Here is a 21644-nt window from a genome sequence, read left to right as displayed (position 1 = left end):
AAGAAATGTAAACAAAACAGAAAGTTTGGGGATATGCTACATACACACACATTGTTGGCAACGTGAACATTACTCATTTCCTTCTGAAATGTACACGGTGTTGAAAAACGAGAGTTCAATCATCAAACTTTTTTTGTTCATAACTTTTTTATAAACAATGAGCGACGGATAAAACTTTCAGAAACGTACTCAGGAAGGTCATATTAACAATGTATCTGAAGGACAAGCCGATCGGAGGGGTCTCCCCTATTGTAAACATTTACCCATATAGTTATATGACAAAAACGCGAATAGAATGTCTTTACAAATTCTTTTTCTTTCGAGGTTTCTTGTTTCTTTATTTTTGTTTGTTTTTTACCTATTTTTTACAAACTGTATACGCAGGATTTAATTTTGACTCTTTCCTTTGTTAAACGATTGCTTCCTTGTTTCTCTTCTGCATGTTTGCGTAAATTCGAAGAAATTCCGTCGGACATAAAAGCTCTTTAACAACAACATACCTTGTGCATACTTAGAATAGAAACGCGACTGATGCTACTGCCGTACACACGCTTTGTGCAAATAAACATCCGAGTACGTGACAATCTGGCATCCCCGTGCGCAAGTACGTACGTAAAGCTATTTGCGCCCTTTACGGGATCGCGCAGTATATATATATATATATATATATATCTCTGTGTGGATACTTAGTTAATCATACCATTATTACGTCAGTTGACGTAAGACTTTATATGCGCGACGATGTGTATCGTGGTATTAATATATATATTATAACAAGTAATTAATCAACCGCATAATATCTATTAAATTGCAGTTTTGCTAACTGTTATGACAACGGAGATAATGTTTGATAGTCAAACAGAATCTTATTTGCATAAATATTTAACAATATAATCTTTCTATTATCACTGAAAAACTTGAAGTAATTTTTTTACTATCAGCTGTATTGTAATTTAAAAAAGATATATCATTTTTTTATGAGACATTTCTAAATTCAAAAATATAATTATATTAAATAAATAACATCGCTTCTTCGCACAGCGTAGAATTAGAGAGTCGCACGAATATATACGTGTACAAAACGTGTATGCTCTTTGCACACGAGCGTGCATTAATGCGCACCCTCGCACAAATTTGTAGGAACCTCCGCAAATTACGTGCATTTTCAAGTAGGTGAGAAACCTCATCACGAAGATCCAACGACATGTCGTATACACTCGTGTGTTTAACCGGGCGTGACAGACACGAAGTTAGCATGCGTAGCGCTGTGCAAATCTAACACTTGTACGTACATACATACATACATTCATACGTACACACACACACATTATATGTATGCACGTACAAGCGCATATACTGTTGTCACGCATGCATCCTCAGTATTTATGTTGCAACGGGGTACGTAATCGATTACTATTGAGGGAGGCATTTTACACGAGTACAGCAGATGGCCGTGACCTCGATTTCATTAAGCTGAGAATACTTATTAAACGATGAAAGCACAGACTCGAGTAGAGTTGCAGTCGTTAAAAAATAACAGATTTTAAGATAAATGAAAAGGATATTCGGACACACGCGCGTGCACGTTTGACGTCGCGCGCGCGCGCGCGTGTAAGTGTGTGTGAAATATGTGACGCTCAAAAAAGTAAATACTATACGCAATATTAAGGAAATGTTAGTTTTAGAAGATAAAGTTTTTCTAGAGAATCGTAATCCGATGATCATAAAAACTTACTCGTCTAGCCTTGTGCAAGCGGATTGCAGCAAGTCAGCGATACATATGGAAATCAATAAAAGGGCATTCGAGGCGGAATATAATTTTCCGTCAGGCTTTATCACGCACGTAGAATCTTCTTCGTAACGAATACTTGCAGTGTTGGAAAATGGAGGTTAAGGATGCTACACTAAGAGAGGGTTTAGTGTCGACGAAGATATCGCTCTTTGAAAGCAATGCGAAACAATTCAAAATTCGTGAACACTTCCAAATTATCTTTTTTTTTATTAATTTGGATTATTTTTGAGAAAAACAAACTATATGTAATTTTTTACGTTGTGTTATATGCTCAAATTTTCCACTTTGTCATGCAAGATAAAAAAACTTTTCTAATAATGAAGATATAACTGTAGTACATTGCATAAAGTGTAAGATTCCCTGTTTTTTATATCTTTCGACATTTTATGTCTGACCTAGTCTTTGTTTTGCGCAGGAAGTATCCATTAGGGAATAAAACGATGAACGCGATGAAGCGAGGAGTGCGCCAAAGAGTCAAAGCTTAAAATGTTACCATTAATCTTGAAATATAGGCAAGCGAAAAGTTTGAAAACGTTTATCTGACGTTGTACAGACAGATTTTTTAAGAGAATTTTGATATAACTATAGTAGAGAAGAAAAGAAAAAGAGAAAGAAAAAAAAATAAAAGTTTTAAAACTGTATGAATAACACTATTTACATTTTTTTCCGTTTACAACCTTTACTAATATTAATTTTTCAATTTATTGCTATATTCTTTACTGTAGCTTGATTCTTACAAAAGCTTCTATCGATATTACACGTGCGCGCGCACACACATAGAGAGAAAGAGAAAGAAATAATATTTTCTTGTATAATAAATATCCGGAAATTTTTTGATATGTGTACAGCAAAGCAGAAAGTGTGCACTTAATGCAACGCGATGTCCGATCTCTGCATGATTGCTTATTTCTTTGGTAAATAGTTGGGTTAATTTGCATACTGCCCCCGGAGTTGGTTAAATTTGTCAAGGTAACTTCTAGCCACCATAATTGCGCGTGTACTGCCGGTACGCAGAGGTGAAGATAACATGATTTATTCCAACTGAGTGTGCAAACTCTCGGAGCAATCTATTCACAGCCAAGCTGAGATAATCACAAGTGATTATTTACGTAGTTTATGAAATCAAAACGCGTGAATGCAACTCATTACCGACGAATCACAAAAATTGTTTCTCGAACAGAAGGAATATATATTTATTTATCGCGATGTACACGTCAACTCTATATTGCGTGTGTATCACAGCACAGAAAATAAAGAGTATTTCATTATATTTCTGACAACTAATTTTAATTGTTTTCATCTGTTTGTGTGATGATTTAATTTGTTTGCGTGTTAATTAACACCTATCCTATTCAAGTTATATAGATGTCTAAAAGCTCGCGCGAGTGCTTCGCGTTTTAACAGTATTATATTACCTTCGATCTATCTTTATACCTACACTCGTCTCTACGTGTTTCACGAGCAAGAAAAATGTGAAGCTGTGAAACAAAGCGGTTGTTCTTTACAATCTTTATTGTGCTTCTTCGGGAATTTTTTCCGCATTTTTTTTTCTTGCATCTTCCGCTAGTTTTTTGACGTTACAAATGCGGATATATTTTTAAAGATTATATCACAAGAAATCTGGATGTGTTTGAATAATCCGCACATATAATCGTGACAAATGTTGTCACATAAATCATACACGCGACTCTGATCTAGTATAATAAAAAGTTTTTCAGTAGTATTGCATACACACACACACACACACTTGAAAAATCACGGACGAATTTTTCTCGCAAATACAATCGTCACAACTGCAGTGCTGTTACAGATAAGAGCAAACACGATCGTTTGTTGTTCAAACGTTATCTCGTGGTTTTTTGCAATACGCTTTTCGTATTCCATTCCCGTTTCGATCCGATTGACACAAGTAGAAAATTTTCGGGCGACGCGTTGCAAAGTTCGTTTTTTACGCGCGAGAGATAAAACGATCCGAGAAATTCGAGGAGAGGAGATCCTTCGTCAATGTCGAGACGAAGTGAAGAGGATACGCGTTGATAGCTATAGGAGTCTTGGGCGTCAAAAAAAAAAAACTTTTGATCCGAGTGTAAACTCACGCAGAGGCACACGTTGCAAGGCAACCGACACAGTGTTGCTATTATTAAATTACATCAATTGTTGGGATTTCAATTGATTCTAGTGCTATTGTAACAAAACTTGCGAGATGTAATATTAATTGCAGATTTTCCGAAAATATACTTGGCATTTGCGGCACGTAGAAAGTATAAATGCATATCTTTTCGAATACTTGATGCGTTCAATGCTGTATTCGCCGCAATTTGCACGTACGCTCTGCACGTATATACATATGCCAAATGCAATTGCGCTTAGTAGTTATAGTCAGAAATTCATGATGTGCTGGTCACTAGAGGCGAATATTGAGAAATTATCTAATTCAGGGAAACCACGTTCTCCCGGATTAATTATTCCGCGGCGATATATTCCTCGTTAATTAAATTTTAAAACTTAAATCGGCGAAAAATTCCCGTTAATTAAACTCATAAAATGAGTGCGTTCATCTATATATGATTTGTGAAATAATTGATGTCTAAACACCAAAGAATGAGCGTCAAAACTAAGCTGCTAACATGGGATGCTGACATGCGTGTATTTGTATTTGAGCCGTTTTATGAATATTTAGAGCCAAGTTGCGATGGAATGTTAATATCGCGCGGACGAAACAAGACGTTTTCTTTACGCGCTCGATAGATTGTGTTCGTTAATTTTGTGATTAAACGTCTAAGCGATGTGCATTCTCGCAAAAAGATTAATAGGGACTTTGGCGCGCTCTATTTTAATAAGCTAGAACGAAGCTAATTTGTTGTCGATTGAGTCACGTCCAAGCAAGTAAGATTGTTCGGTTTGGGATTGATATAATGAGAGATTGATTTTGCATCAGAAACTTACATATTCCATCTCTTTTTGCTCTTGTGACCATTAAAGTTTTAAAGATTTTTTGACGACAAGGCAAGAGATCAAAGTTAATTTACAGAATAAAAAAGAGCAAGCGATTTTTATATTACGTCTCTCAATTACTTAATATCTCTTTTACCTATTAGCTGTTTATTGAGCGAGATATCTTCAACAATCACGTGCTCGAAGAAGTAATTTTCTCAATACAACTTTTCTTTTTTTTTTCTCGTACGTTTATTGTGCGAGAAGTTACCAAGCCGCGCACTTACCTCTTTTCTTTTCGCTGCTGCTTCTTCTTTTTAAAGGCTTTCTTGACTCGTAAAAGCAGAAAAGCGGCGCGATCGATGGTCAGGCCCGGTGAAGCCTTGTCGCCGCTCGACATCCTGCGACCTAATCCACCCAACACCTACAATCATAGTTGAAAAAAAAATTGAGCACTTTGTAATACTGCAATTTGCGTGATTCATAGGAAAAGAGTGTTTCTCCTGATAAGAAACTGTTGGCTCAATAATAAATAATTTATATATTACATGAAATATCTAAGACACTCTTTCTGATTCAATCTATCGCTCTCTGTTGCATCAGACGCTCGAAATATTATCGCATATAACGACATGCATATATTCGTCGCATGAATGGATATGAATCTTCTGAGTAAACACATAGACTGATTATTGGTTCTATTTCGATTGCTGAGCATCTGCCGGTAAACTGGAGGATTATCGGAAGATACTACAAACTAGTATTGCCACTACTATTACTCCGGCAATCCATCTATTTGTCCGCGTTAACGCGCTTCGATGCACACGTCTAATCTGATTACAGAACAATGCCAGTTCTTCGATCTTCGATTTTCATTAAGTCAAAGATCAGTCAGCGATTACAATTCATGCGTATAACATTTCTCTATTTAAATTCAAAAGAGAGAAATACATCACGCTAAAATTAGCGCTGTATCGTCGCTGTAAATATCATCATTATCAATTTGAACGCTGCGTGTTTGTCAAACATCTTGAGACATTGTAGATTGCTTACATCTTTAATTTTTTGTAAGTTTATGCGAGCAAATTTGTCTAAGTGAGAAAATCTCAATAAACCAAAAAGCAGTCGCAAGCAGTTTTTTTCGCTGATAGTAACTTGTGCATTTTTAATACCTAGTATATACCGTGCTAAAAAGCAAAAATTTCGAAATTAGGTCGAGTCCGTAAGCTCGTTACTGAGTTCAAAGGGTTAAATCTATTGCGGAGTCCGCGATTTATTGATCTCTTGCCGGATCAAAGTGGATTGGTTGGGTAACATGTAATAAGCTTCGATGTTCAAGGCGAAAAAGCTGCTTTTATATTAAAACAAATAACTGAAATATTTATATAAAAGTGTTCACAGTTTCTATTAGAAAAACACAAGTTGCTCATTAAAAAGTTTCGAAAATCAACTTGTAATAAATATAACTTGAATTTTGTTAAAAATAAAACACGTGAACAGAAATATTAGTAAAATTCATACTAATATGTATATATATAATTACTTTTTTATATATGTCAGCGTCAAAGTCCGAAGTCCCGGCAATCTTAGGATTGACTAGTCAATATCCGAAGTAACCAAGCGTTTTGGGCAAAGTCCAAAACAGTCTTTTTTTTCGAGTTTTGACTGTTTTTTTTAGTCAATCTCAGGAGTAACCAACACGGCTGGTCAAAGTTGAAATCTAAAAAATCAAACCTTGAGCTGCGTACCGTTTCGCGCATTTATTTGTACTATACATTACATGTACAATGGATACAAAATAAATCGGAAGATGTGTCAATCAGACTCAATAGGATAGACTAGTATTAAAACAAGACTAATTCTTTCATGTTCTTTTTGTTGATGTTGTAAAAGTGTAGGCAGGGGGGCTGCGCCCCCTGCACTCTCCCCTGAAATCTAACCTAACCCTAACCTAAACTCTTCTTTCTGCACTCCTCGCCAAATTTTCACTCATTTCTATTGATATTGTAGTAACACAGGTTAGGGTTAGGTTAGGTTAGATTTTAGGGGAGGAGGTGCTGGGGGCGCACAGCCTCCCTTGCCTACATGCTTACAACATCAACAAAAAGAACATGAAAGAATTAGGATGCAATCCCATGCACTGTTATTTTTTGCGTAACGCGTAACCAATCAAAGAGATTACGTGTGTTTAATATGTTTTATATTTTAGTTTTTACGCGTTACGCGTTACACGGTGAATAACAGTGCATGGGATCGTACCTTTAGTCTTGTTTTAATACTAGTCTATCTGATTGAGTCTGATTGACACATCTTCCGATTTATTTTGTGTTCCCATCTGGGATTGACTAGTCAAAGTTCGAAGTTAAAAAAAAGTTTTCACAGTTTTCAACTTTGACCAGCCGTGTTGGTTACTCCTCAGATTGACTAAAAACATAACAGTCAAAACCCGAAAAAAAAAAGACTGTTTTGGACTTTGCCCAAAACGCTTGGTTATATACTTCGGATATTGACTAGTCAATCCTAAGATTGCCGGGACTTCGGACTTTGACGCTAACATATATATTTATAATTAAATTTCTTCCCTGTATACTTCTTTACTTTATTTTGAATAAAAGTGCAACAGTTTATGAATGCGTCGAATAAGCCTTATTTTCCAATCTCTGATTGCCGTTGTTTTGACTAAAACTTATGAATGACTCGTAGTGACATTACAAATATGGTTTATTTTATTTTAATGCTTAATAATTAAGAACATAAAATTTTATCATTTAAAATTGCTGATACCCGTCGAATATAATTGGGCGACACAAATTCTGCTTCAAATTGAGCAACAAACTTTTGTTCGTTTATTGAATCTATTCGCCAAAAGTATACCGAGGTTTATCGATTTATAAAGAATTATGCGCGTTCCTGAATGCAAGTTGTTCACGTTCGTGACAAACAAAAGCAACGCTAAAACATACGCTCGTAAAACCTTATGAATGGTCTTTTCTGTAATTCGTTTTCTTGAACTCAGTTAATGGCGAAGACATTTCGTCTGTAATTAAGACAGAAAGTTTCTTTTCTTCGCTCTGTCTTATTAGTTTTATCAGAAACTCAAAACAACTAAAATTACTTAAGACTAAAAAGAAAAGTTACATGATAAGTTAAATTTCCTAGTTAGGTGTACACAGAATGTATATGTAGTAACATAGCTTTTTGAAGATGAAGTTTCTTAAAATACAAGTTTCCATACTTTACATATAAATATTATTATATTTGTTACATTAATTCTTTTATTTGATAACATTACTATTTCTTGGAATAAAATATTTTAAGTAAAACGCGATTTTTGTGTGAGAAATAATTAATCCTGATTATATCTTATATCAATTAAATTTGTCATGAGTTATGTTACCTTATCTAATGTACATAGAGTTGCGCGCAAAAGACTTGTAATTGCATTTGAAGAAATTACGATCTTGTATCTATTTAGAACTACAAGTTTTAAGGAACCTACTTTTATAACGTCGTGCTTCATCAGCACGAGAAAGATCATTAGCGACCAGGCGCAAATAGGGCAAGACGACGCGCAAAAGAAACGCAACATCACAAAATAAAGTCAATTAGTTGGTGTTCAATCTCACCAACGATTGACCATGCAATCTTTTAGCTTTGACCGGCTTTGCGACATCTCAATCAGTTTTCAGTCAACGATGCGGTCGGTTGCTATTCGAGCCTCAATAAGCAGAAAATACTGTTTAATGCTCAATTTATTTTAATATTTAACTATTATTTTTGTTAAAAATCCCTTTTTTATTTTCCTGTGATGCCACGAGGCCGAACTCCGAAAAATAGCAGTTCTCACAGTCCGTATTTTGATGTTTCCCTGATTTAATGGCAAAAAATCAAATTTCCCTAAAAATAGTGTACTTACAATTAAATAAGTAAAGTGATAACAAGACGTATCAAACTCTGAACATGCTGATTATAAACTTGGATTGAGAAATTATCTGACAATGATGAGTTAGCTGCTGGTGATGCCTGAGGATATAAGATATCTATGTAATATTAAGCAAATAGTGAGAGAGAGAGAGAGAGAGAGAGAGAAAAGGTGTGAGAAGTACATGATTGTTACTAAACTGTGTTTTAAACCTCTTCTTATTTCTATCGAGAAAGTTTCTCGTAATTTGCCACAGTTTCGAGACGAAGTTCCAATCACGAAAGGCGTAATTTCGCTGTATCTTTCAATGCGTCCTAATGAGAAACACATGTTTATTGACGATGTTGAATTCATACGTTTTCAAAGTAAAAAAATTCTACTGCAGAGTGTAAGTTTTAAAAAGTAATTGATAAATACATAAAAAATATATACGTGCATAATCCAAAAAACGTGTTTATTTTTTATAAACATACTCATTTTATGTGCGACTACTTTTAACAAATAATATAAATAATTTAACAAATAATATAAATAATTTAACAAATAATATAAATAATTTTAACAAATAATATAAATATATATATATATACAATTATATGTATGTAAATATTAGGTATGTTAAATAACATATATATATATCTGACGCACAAACAACCGTTGTATAAAACAAATGCTGAAATGCATTTCTTTTGCAACTGTTCCGTCATAAACTTTTTACAGTCTTTTATTGAAAAGTCTATTTTACATTTAATATACGTATATAGATACATGTTCTCAGTATGCGGTTTCTTTTCATGCAGAGAAAAAGTACATATTTCTCGTTTTTTGATCTTTTCATCTCCTGTAAATCCTAGCAAACCCGGAGACATTTTCGCGCTATTGTATGAACACGTTAAAAGAGGCGAACAAAAATGTTTGCAAACCACGCATTTGTGGGCGCATCATGAAACCTTGCGCGAAACCGCTCTTGGTTCTCCGGATAAAAATGCAATTTCTGTACTTTCTGGAAGGCGGAAGAGACGAATGGAATGTGCGTACGGATTTTCCGCATAATGACGTACTACGTGACACTTTTTCACGAAAATGCATACCGCACACATCACGGATGTCTACGCACATGCGATATCGCTGATGTGTGTGTGTGTGTGTGTGTGTGTGTGTGTGTGTGTAATCAGAGATTGTCATTCAACGAGTCAGACTGCCAATCAAAAATAGAAGAAAAATACAACAATTTGGTGAATTTATTTTAAAAGCATTTCAATCTCGAATTATATACGGATGTACGCATTTTTATAACTCAATTGTATAACTCATTTGTATAACTCAAATCTGAAAATAATACAACCGGTTTGTCGTAATCTTATTTTTATATATTTTTATATCTTATTTTTATATAGTAATAATTTGGAAATTACTATCAGTTTTGTGATTCTCTCGTTATATTGGTAACTTAAAACATTTAATTGATAATTCAAGATCTTAGTTTTTCTGTTACGATGATGGTTGCACGATATTAATATTGAAAAATGTCGAAAAATACTTAAAAAAAAAAAAAAAAACAATTGATTTTTCTCTGCAGGAAAAACGATTCGTTCTTTTGCTTGCTGTAAAAGAGAGCTAACCTCATCGATTTAATTGCAATCTGAAAATGTCCAGAATATCGTCAGCATCTTCCGAAAGGCTGCTTCGAAGAACTTTTGTCAACATTTATTAAGGCGATGTCTATCCGGCTCGGTTGCCAAGTCAGGAGACTATGGATTAAGTGACTGGTGCAAACAGAACCTGATTTATAGGGATTTGCATGGCTCTGGCTTTCGCAAGAGATTCTCGTGGATTTTGTGTCGTGGCTGTTTGATACGTAAACAATTACAATAAACAACGCAAAAGAGCGAGATTTTAATTAAAGAATTGTTATTTATTCAAGTCCACCTACGCGATTAATTTCAAGCATGTCGCTACATATGTGTCACTGCAAATGTTTAAGGCCAATATATATTCATAATTGGATCTTATATATTTAAAGTCGTCTTAAGTTTATTTTAAAATGTTCTGTAACCAATAAAAAATGGTTTTTACAGCATTTTACGATAAACTTAAGACAATCTTAAATATGATCAAATTATGAATGTCGAAATAAAAGAAAAGTTTATTTAACATAAATAAGATGTTTTTTCACTACTTTGTTTACTTATATCCTTTGATTAGTACAAGTCTTTTTCAATTATTAAATGACAGATGTATCCCTTATTAATTATGTTTTATGTTGTCTATTTCGATAAACATGATGTATAATAAGAACGCATTCAACAATGCATTTGATCATCGAACATTGCGGATCATGGAAACTATTCAGAGCAATGTCTCAACGACCGTCATGTGGAACTCGATAGAAATTAATGGCATCCTTGGTAGAGGATGTAACGTAAGCACTGAGTTTCAGCGTGTTACATATCAGCAACGTGCTTGCGAGGTGGAGGAATCCATTCCTCCAATAAACTGACAACTAGTACTCAAATAGAGAGAAGTCGTCAAAATAGCTGCATCAAATTTATACTTATTAGTAAACGAATCGCGCGAAATAACGTACAATAATGTCTCGAAATGTGTACATTTTGGCGTAATTCTTGATTGATGTTTAAAGATATAAATTCATTTGTTTTTCATTTTAGTTTACAATACATATTTATGGTAAGGTACGTAAATATATTAACGTTGCAATATTTTCAATTAAATAATAATTAAACAATTATTATTGTCTACTCGCAACATACCTATATGTTTTTATCAAATTAAATCGCCGAAATCACAATTTTAATGCTAATAATGTACGACGACAAATCCGATTAACATTTGTGTCGCTGCGAGTTTATGTAATAGTTAGCACTCGCTAATATATATGAACATTTCACTTATGTCATCTATTATCAGATCATTATACAAACGTATTAAATTTGCATTTTCCCAGTCTAAGTAGTATAATCCGACTTTCAAAAATTGTTCCTTGTAACATGACGAGCGAATCGTTCATTTCGACATTTATATAATCATAACGATAAAACTTACAAACACGACAGAGCAAAGTACATTATATCAGTTCTGTATCAGTTTTTATTCAACAAACTAGCCAAAATGCTTTCTTAAGATGTAAGCTATTTTTATCTTTTATTTTAATAACAGAGGTTTCAAGCAGCATAAGTTTCTTAGTAATTTTGTCTATGCACTGCTATTATATGTGTAATTATATTCTATATTATATGTAATTATACTCTATAATATTTTATTATAAGACTAGGACTCGCATAGTAAGACTGTAAAAAGAGTTTCGTTTCTTCTAATTCAAAACACACGATATTTCATATACAGGAAAACGGAATATTTTTATGCACGCTAAATATTTTAGCGATTGTGTGATAAGTCATACTTTATCATAAAATGTGAAAATTTTAGCTTTGATTTCATTTCTAACAAAAAATATGACAACATATGCATGTTGCAGGTTTAGTTAACAATTTTACGTTCGATAATACATGTGAACTATAGGATTCATTAATCGCTAATTCCTGATAGCATGGTTAATTTATTAGAAATAGTTGAGCGATTTACTCATGTAATTCATTTATCTTCGGTGCATTTACAAAATTTGCGATCTTTCAAGTGCGACTTATATTCAGTTTACAAATGTTCTGTCCGCTTTGCAACTTTTTTTTCAATTAGATCTTTCCGCAATGATATTATTTTATATCATACTTTTTTATAAGCAAGCAGAACGTTATTAATTTAATTAACGCTCCAACTAACAAGCTATATGTGTTAAAATAGATTGCATACAAATGATTAATGACACTGCGATATCGAGTATTCTAATATATGTGTTTGCAGTGTCGTACTTGAAAATTGATTTACGTGTACATTCGTGGAAATGGAAGTAAAACAATATCACCATTATGTACGTAATGTTTTACACCTAGATCGATTAGAGCTACGATAAACAGTTACACGTTTAAATTATTGGAGAAATTAAGCCGTCCATGATAGACAAACGTTATTCAAACAGCGACAATAGAAAAATTCTGAAAAAGATAAAATATCTTCTAAGAGACAATTTTGAACAAACTAAAGACTGAAGAAAAATAGAGTTGTGATAACTGTTTGAAAAACTTCACGAGACAAAAAGGGAAACTGAAAAGCTTAAAAGCCGTCAACGTAATCTCGATTCACGCTAGTAATGTAGCAATAGAAAAATCTTAGCTTTCTTTTTTTTTTTTTTTCCAATCTAAGACGACCAGTATGCGTTAAGTCATTCTTTCCTGAATTATTCATACAATTTCTGTTTATATTTTTTGAGGATTGAGTAGACAAAATAGAATAAAAGATCCGATTCACAATTAGAATGCTTAAATTTTACGGTTTGTCATTTTTACTAAAGAACTAATTAAGAGAGAAAAATATGAAACGTGATTTCTTTTTAGTAGTTTGTCATGCGTTACAACTTTTTTATGTATATGTTTCTTTTTACTGATGTAGTCTTTGACATCGCTTAACGTGATGTCTATTATTTTTATTACACAATGACGATGTAAAAAGAAAACAAAAGAAGTATGTAACGCGAAAAGCTCTTTGTAGGCTAACACGATGAGATGGAAAAGCTTGATTGAAAAGAGATTTTTCTCTGTCCGTGAATATTGAACTAAGATAAATTCCAACTAGTTCAAGAAAAACACAAAACAAAAATGCAGAAATTGAACAAAACTCGCCGTAAGCACATTTACACGTGTATATCTTATCTACATGAAGAAATAATCGTATGTTTTATAACACCGCATTTATCTCACGAAATTACTATTTTTTTTTATTTCAGTAGCAATTGTCTATAAGCAAGTTACACGGTGGAAAAAAGCGATAAGTACTTACATAGTCCATACATGTTATTGATCATCGTAATTATACGTATATCTATAGCAATGCATATCATATAATCGTATGCATATTATGACATTCCGATCATGCGCTTTGCCGTGAATTATGATAGAATATCACACACAGCTACAAAGTTTTTGCAATTTTTTCACCGCAATATTCTGGTTGTTGACTTTATCTCGTTATTTAGATCATATGCAATTTTTATCAATTATTATATTATTATAACTAAAAGCATGTCATTTTAATATATGATGAAAAGGTTTTGTTTACATTCAGTTTTTATAATCTCATAAGAAATTAATAAAATTGAATATTACTTGTGTTATCTCTCAGTTAATAAACGAAAGATGTTAACATTATATATATATATATTTAATGTTATTCTTACATAATAATTTTATTATATGAACATGACTAATACAATGTAGAAAAATTTTCTATACAATGAAAAATTAAATCGAGAAATTAATTTATATACAAGGAAGAAAATAAAAGCAGTGAACTTCATTTGTTCACAATTACTGCAGTAATCTATATCAAAAATATGAAGATAAATTTTTTGTTCGCTCTTGAATTATGACAGTATATAATAAGTCTCACTTTCTTCCTCCTATTTTCTTGAAATTGCGCGAAGCCTTCATCGTTATATACTACAATCGCTTGCAACCTCATTCAATTTTCACACAGCATTCTGTTGCAAATAAAAACAAATGGTACTTCGTGCTACTTAATTTGGTGAGATTGCCACTCCCTTGCATAATATACTTACACCTTTAATTTGTACAAAAAAACGTTTTTATTTTTTTTCTATGAATGTTTATATACTTTTAATAATATTGTACATTAAATAACAAAATATAAATAGTCGGAGATCTCTATGTTACTCAGATAGAATTAATTAGAGCAAGACATTTTTTTTCAATGATTAGAACATTTTTTTTATTCGAAGAGAACGCAGTAATCAAGGAAAGGAAAATTTGAAACTTATCTCTTTCCGAAAAATATAAAGCGAATCTCTCACTTCTTTGAGTAGAACACACACACATATATGTTTCACATCTCTATTACGTTAATGATTGCATCTTCATTATATTTTTACAAACCTTTTCTAGAAAGAAGTGTCCTTTATCTCATTAATTAAAATTGAAATTTGTACCGTAAGATCTTATCGTATGTAAAATGATTTATAGAGAATTGTAAAAAAAATTTTTTTCGGCTCTATATTATAGACTTCTAAAGTGTAATTTTTTTGCATTAAATAATACAATATTTTTATTAGTAGTGTTTAATGCACTCTTATAATTCTTTTCTCTAATCTCTTTTTTCATTTTTATGGTTTTTAGTATTCAATGATCATTAATATATAGAATTTTTGAATACAGACCATCAGTGTCGTTCGCAACGACAGCCGTCACGCATTTCCGCAGCACGCTCTCCTCACCGGAAATCCTTCAGATTGACGCGAAGTAGTTGTACGTGTAGATAACTTTTCGTGGAATTTCACGCAAGAATTAATGCAAAGCTTGATTTTTCATTGCTTTCTTTAGACAGAAGTCGTATGTGAAGAAGTTAATGTAAAGAAATGAATATGCACTGGAACCACTGATGCGATATACGCGTCGCGACGTCCGACCACCTACTGTCGTTTGCGTTCCACAGGACGCCGACGCAACGTCCGAAAACGTCCGACGACTACCGACAACGCCTCCGTACCTTGCAACATATATAGACATCAAATTGGAAATTTACTGCAATTTTCTACAGATACCGCACCGAAGAATTACATCTGTTAACTTTGTTTTTCTCAACGGTGAAAAAACCATCATTACAATGCTTGCACTAAAAGAATTTTCCTTAAAAAAACGCACGAAATAAGTCGCTGATACTTGAGCATTGAAATCACTGTAATTTAATATGATTCTTACTGGAAAACTAATTGAAGCTTTTACGTTTCTTCTTTTTTTTTCTATTCTATAAAAAAATCTTGTAAAAATTGCAATTTTCTTCCCTTAAAAGTAATATACATATATATATTATATATATTATATATATACATATATATATATATATATATATATGTATATATGTATATATATCATGAATTTTATGGCTTTTTAAGTTATACTTTGGATTAATGAAAAAAGCTTTAACTAGGATCACATATGTACTTATCCAAGTAGTCGCAACTTTGTTAGTATAGCTGTGATTTTTAAATAGTAGTAATGAATAATAAAAAGATGAATTTTCACTTATGTATGTTTTTTATAAATCATTAATACAACAACATTATTTTCTGCAAAAATAGTAGTGCAACTGCACGTATTGTACATACGTATAACTTTAAGTAGTAACAGTCAATGATAACTCAGACTTGTGATTTGATCTACGTTTAATGCAATCTTCTTTTTGAGAGAAAACATTTTGTATCTGTAAGTTCACATCTTCAGAGCTTGTATGTACTATTATGTATGTACTTTACAACAATCTTTATTTATACATATCATATCGTCATTTCCTACATATAATCTCGTAACTCCAAAACAAAAACTTTAGAGGAGAGCAGTTTAAAAGTTTAAAGCTTCATATGTTTCCCTAATTAAGAGATTCTTATACGGTTTCAAATTTTTATCTTATAAATTTTTTTTTAAACTTGACTATAAAGAACATGATTTTTAAGTGTCATTATGCAATAAACTGAAAATCCTGTGTGTGACACTTGTGTAATTATACGTAGGAAGTGAAGATATAGGCATGTATGCTTTTTCGGAAATTTCTTGACAATGTTTGGAAAATTCTGTCAAAACATATCAGAAGGTCATAACAGGTAGTAAAGAGATAGGCACAAAACCTCAAGTGAGCGAGACAATCGTATCAATATTTAATTTTTGAAATTTTCGAAATTGCTTCGCCAACGTGAAAATTTGTGCTACCTTTTCGCCGGTTTTCTTAATACGTTTTTGACAGTTTTACAGCATTTTTAAAACTTTCAAGATTTCCAAGTAGAAAGTAATAGAAATAATAACTATCTATGAGCAGCTTCTAAAAACTCTTACTTCTATTGAACCAGAGAGAAGCCTGAGAGTTTCTTACCACGGTTTGGTTTGGTGCTGTTGTGGCTCAGTGGACCTGTTAAGCTATAGTTTCTTACCACGAAGTAAGAGTCATAGACGTATAATATATAGACTGCGCGTTCCCTACCTTTGCCATGTTAAGAAAATGTCTTCAACGTTGAGAGAGATAGCTGGTGTTGAATAGTAGCCTCATCTTTGTCTAGCGAAGTAGTGGGGGAAAAAGAAGTCTTCGCTGATTGATAGAATAGTAGTGGAAAAGTGGGGATAGAAAAATAGTGGGGGTAGAAGAAGAGTGAAAGAGATTAAGGGGTGATGGTAGGTTAGGTGGTATGAAACAGTAGGCCCTGATCCCACCACAAACATTGATAGACAGAGAAAGAGTTACTATTCAAAGTATGTTGTCTCTCTCAACGTTGAAGACATCTTTTTAGCCAAACGCGTAGTCTATATATTATACGTCTATGGTAAGAGTAAGAAGATCGAACTTGATAGCGCGCGAATGGAAAAAGTGGTCCCGATTTTTACGGTTTATTGGGAGGGAATCCGCTTAAGGGAATAGGTTTTTACGGTTGGACGCCATTTGCAAAACTGTGCACGTACACAACTAACACATGTACACGTTTAGTATATGTAAAAAGATAGATTACATACACTAAACGTGTACATGAGTTAGATGTGTACATGCATAGACGTATAATATATAGACTGCGCGTTTGGCTGAAAAGATGTCTTCAACGTTGAGAGAGACAACATACTTTGAATAGTAACTCTTTCTCTGTCTATCATTTACCCCACTACTTCGCTAGACAAAGATAAGGCTACTATTCAACACCAGTTGTCTCTCTCTCAACGTTGAAGACATTTTCTTAACATGACAAAGGTAGGAAACGCGCAGTCTATATATTATACGTCTATTTGTACATGCACAGTTTTGCAAATGGCGTTCAACTGTAAAAACCCGATCCTTTGAGCGTATTCCCTCCCAATGAACCGTAAAAATCGGGACCACTTTTGTATCACGGAATTCGATCTCCTTACTTTTACTTCGTGTTTCTTACAACGGTTTCAGCCGCTGGTTTTAGCCGTATTTCCACAAAAGTGAAACTCAAAGGCCGTTCTACATTAAACGCAAGTCGCAGATCTCGTGGAATTGATTGCAGAATCAAATCAGCCAATTGACCAACGTGATTGATCAGTTCCACGAGACCTGCGACTTAAGTTTAATGGAGAACGACCTTTGAGTTCCACTTTTGTGGAAATACGACTAACACCAGCGGCTGAAACCGTCGTAAGAAACTACAATGGCATGGCTCTCAGGGCGATGTCCCATTGAGCGGAAATCTATAGCGGAACGGAATGTGCGGAAACAGCTCGACCAATCGTAACCATAGAAAAAGCGAAGGAAAGAAAACGGAATGGCTATGATTGGTCGAGCTGGTTCCGCACATTCCGTTCCGCTATATATTTCCGCTCAATGGGACATCGCCCTCAGGCTTCTCTCTGATTGAACAGATAATATATTATATGATAAAATACGCAAAAAATTAAGTACATTAGTATATTTTTATACATAATATTAAATATACGTACTTTTTTAACAATTACAGCATATGTTCTTATACTAAAGACTTATGTTGAATTTCTTACACACATTAAATAAGTTTTGAGAAAAAATAGGGAGAATGAGTTGCATGACATTGGCTGAGTTCCAAAATTCACTACTACTTTCATGATTAAGTTCTATCCATAGAGCTTATACTCATGGAGAGGCCCTGCGACCGCAAGGAGGATCGACAAAGAGAGATATATTTTTCTGTTTCAACTGTGGCCATTTCTTATAAAAGAGAATAACAGAGAACACGGAGTGAGGGAGCCACAGTTGAGACAAAATATATCGAAATATATCTCTCTTTGTCGATCCTCCCGGCGGAGCCCTCTCTATGGTTAGCATATAGGCAGGGCCTCTCCATGAGTATCATATATATAATACTCCTATATTGCTAGTACGGTGCCGACCTGAAGCTCACCGTTACGGTGCAGACAATATAGTAGCCTCTCTCTCCAGCTGCTTTGTGCGCATGCGGTGAACATAATGACGCTCGACCACCTATGCCCATATTTGGACTTCGTGCGTCTCCCTTTCTCGGGCCTCGTGCCTCTCATTGCGAAGATACGCGACTAGCAATATAGGAGTATTACATATATGGGTGCCGACCTAAAGTCCACATGTTACGGTGCATACAATATAGTAGCCTCTCTCTCCAGCTGCTTTGTGCGCATGCGGTGAACATAATGACGCTCGACCACCTATGCCCATATTTGGACTTCGTGCGTCTCNCTTTCTCGGGCCTCGTGCCTCTCATTGCGAAGATACGCGACTAGCAATATAGAAGTATTATATATATGATGAGTATAAGCTCTATGGTTCTACCAGAGATAAGAATGAGAGCGGCCAGACTCATAAGGCCTGTTCTACAATACAGTCGTAAGCCGTAAGTCGTAAGAAATTGACCAATCACAGTCAAATCTCAGAAGAATAATCGATTGTGATTAGTCAATTTCTTACGGGTGACGTTCGTTTGACCGTACGATTGGACACAGTACGATTGCACACGTACGATTGACCACGGTAAGATAGGCCACAGTACGATTGGACACCGCAAGATACTGTACGTTTGACCCATAGAGCTTATACTCATGGAAAGGCCATGCCTATATACTAAGACCCGGTTTCACAATTCGCGGTTAACTCGAATTAACCGAAGTTCAACTTGCTGAGCTCGGTTTAACGCGTTCAATCTTCTTTGTCAAATCTTCGCTAACCAATCACAGTTCATGTTTAGGAAGAAAAGATGCGTTACGCCGAGTTCAGCAAGTTGGGCTTCCGTTAATTCGAGTTAGGGCCTCCGCACAAACTCTTTCTTAACGCGTTACGTTACGTTAAGTACTAGTTTGTGCGTTGAATAAAGTTCAAGTTTACATACTAATCTAAGTTTATGACTAGTAAATAACGGTACGTTACGTTAAATATTAGTTTGTGCGTTGAATGACGTTCAAGTTTACGTACAAATCTAAGTTCATAGCCAACTTAACGTAACGTAACGCGTTAAGAAAGAGTTTGTGCGGAGGCCCTTAACCGTCAATTGTGAAACCGGGCCTAACAGAGAGAAGCCTGAGAGCGGCCACGGCCATAAGAGTTTCTGTCATAGCAAAAACGCCCCGTACACTAGCGAATGTCCACGGGTGGTGCACATTGGAACTACGCAGACATGTCCACGAGCGACTTGTCGGTGCGTACGCTATGTCCAAACGTGGACATGGTTCTATTCCGTGCTATGTGCGGTGGACATGGTTCTATTCCGTGCTATGTGCGGTGGACATAATTTTATTTCGCTTCAATAAGCTGCAAACTTTTTTTTGTACGAAGAGCCGAAAATAAGCGAGGTTTAAATAAAAAAAAATGTTAAATTGTACATATATATCAGATTTCGATTATGTTTATTTCCTTGGAACACAAAACAATTATGCAAAAACTTTTATTTGCTGCATATATGATACCACATATCGCACACAAATTATTTTGCGATAATGTACGTATAAACAAAAAAGTTAAGATATTTTATATTTTGTTAATATCTTAAAAGACGACAGTCTTTTGTTACAGCTATAGTATAAATAGTTATTCGTAAAAAGTTTATTTTTTTCATCAAAAAATTTACTTTACAGTTGATTTAAAAAATCTCCAAACATTGCAATTCAAGTTTTGATCTTATATATAAAATTATTTTATTTAAAATGTTTCTATCATCATATAATTAAATATAGATATTGTGATATTGATGTTTGTGTAAATAACAAAATTGATATATAATAGTTAATAATATTATGATGATATAAAATAGTTACAAAATTGATTTTATTTTATAAGATTGAAATATTGCAAATATAATGTTCTTGGACCAACCGTATACAACTTAACAAAAAATATATTTGTTCTTAAAGCATACAGAAAAACACTATTACATACATTTTACTTAAGTGTTATGACAAGATAATGTAACATATGCACTGTACAAAATAATCTTGATTTAAATAAAGTATTCTATAATAATTGTTTATAATATATCTTGTGAGTTTCTTCTTTCTAGAAAAAATATCACCTAAAGACTGCAATTATTTGCGACGACAAACAGAGAAATTCATATAATAAATTTATATCAATAAAATAACACAAAAAAACTTTCTTATAATATATAAATTTTATTACAAATATAGTATAATATATAATTTTATTACGAATATAGTATTTTATTACAAATATAGTATAATATATAATTTTATTACAAATAGAGTATCTCTTAAATTATGCGAGAAATACTATATTAACTTGATACGTCCATTTTACTAAGTCTTATTATAAAATCTCACAGTCTCATCTGTACTTGAATTTCTGTTGGATTGTTCGTCACATAGAACCCAGGAACACCTGCCTTTTCCAGTATGCTCTGTTGATCCGTTTACTTTCTGATCCAGCTGCAACACCAACTTCATATCCAATTCCTTCAGCTCGCCCTTGTGCTTCTTCTGTAATGCCACCTTTATCGCTGCTTGTTCCTCCTCCGTTGTCACTGCGGACAATGCTTCCTGACATTCGATTTTGTGCTGATTCAGGAGTTGGAGCCGTTGCTGAAACAGGTGACGTGCTGTATTTTCATCAGATCTTTCACTATTTCAAAGATAGTGTCTATAGCAGTAGACAGTGTGTAATATAAGATAAGTAAATTAACATCAATTTTCTTACCTGTTATTTCTTATAGATATTATTAATTTTGTAGTTAATAACACGGGCGTGCAGCCCTCCTCTGTTGTAAGTATCTGTCCCTCTGCCTCTTGAAGTTGTCCTATTATTTTCAATTTGCCACCCTCTTTTGCCTCGCCATTCTCTTCCGCTACCACGCCATCCGTCACGTTTTTTGTAAATATCGCATAAATAATCTTTCCTTGC

The 21644-nt window shown here is 33.8% G+C and overlaps 1 protein-coding gene across 1 annotated transcript in view; it reads right to left on the bottom strand.

Moving 5' to 3' along the window:
* Nucleotides 1-15277, bottom strand: part of LOC109859977 (ankyrin repeat and fibronectin type-III domain-containing protein 1) — a 71737-nt gene extending 56460 nt beyond the window's left edge. Inside the window, exons 1-2 of the mRNA XM_020438751.1 lie at nt 14953-15277; nt 5014-5150 (exon numbers count right to left, since the gene is read on the bottom strand). Of these exons, the coding sequence (XP_020294340.1) occupies nt 5014-5150; nt 14953-14955 (140 nt within the window). The 5' untranslated portion in view covers nt 14956-15277. The remainder of the gene's footprint in view (nt 1-5013; nt 5151-14952) is intronic.
* Between the last annotated feature and the right edge of the window lie 6367 nt (nt 15278-21644).

The sequence above is a fragment of the Pseudomyrmex gracilis genome, unplaced genomic scaffold, assembly GCF_002006095.1.
Source record: "Pseudomyrmex gracilis isolate BER0280 unplaced genomic scaffold, ASM200609v1 scaffold_312, whole genome shotgun sequence".
NCBI classification, from domain to species: domain Eukaryota; kingdom Metazoa; phylum Arthropoda; class Insecta; order Hymenoptera; family Formicidae; genus Pseudomyrmex; species Pseudomyrmex gracilis.
This window is presented reverse-complemented; position numbering and strand designations above follow the sequence as displayed.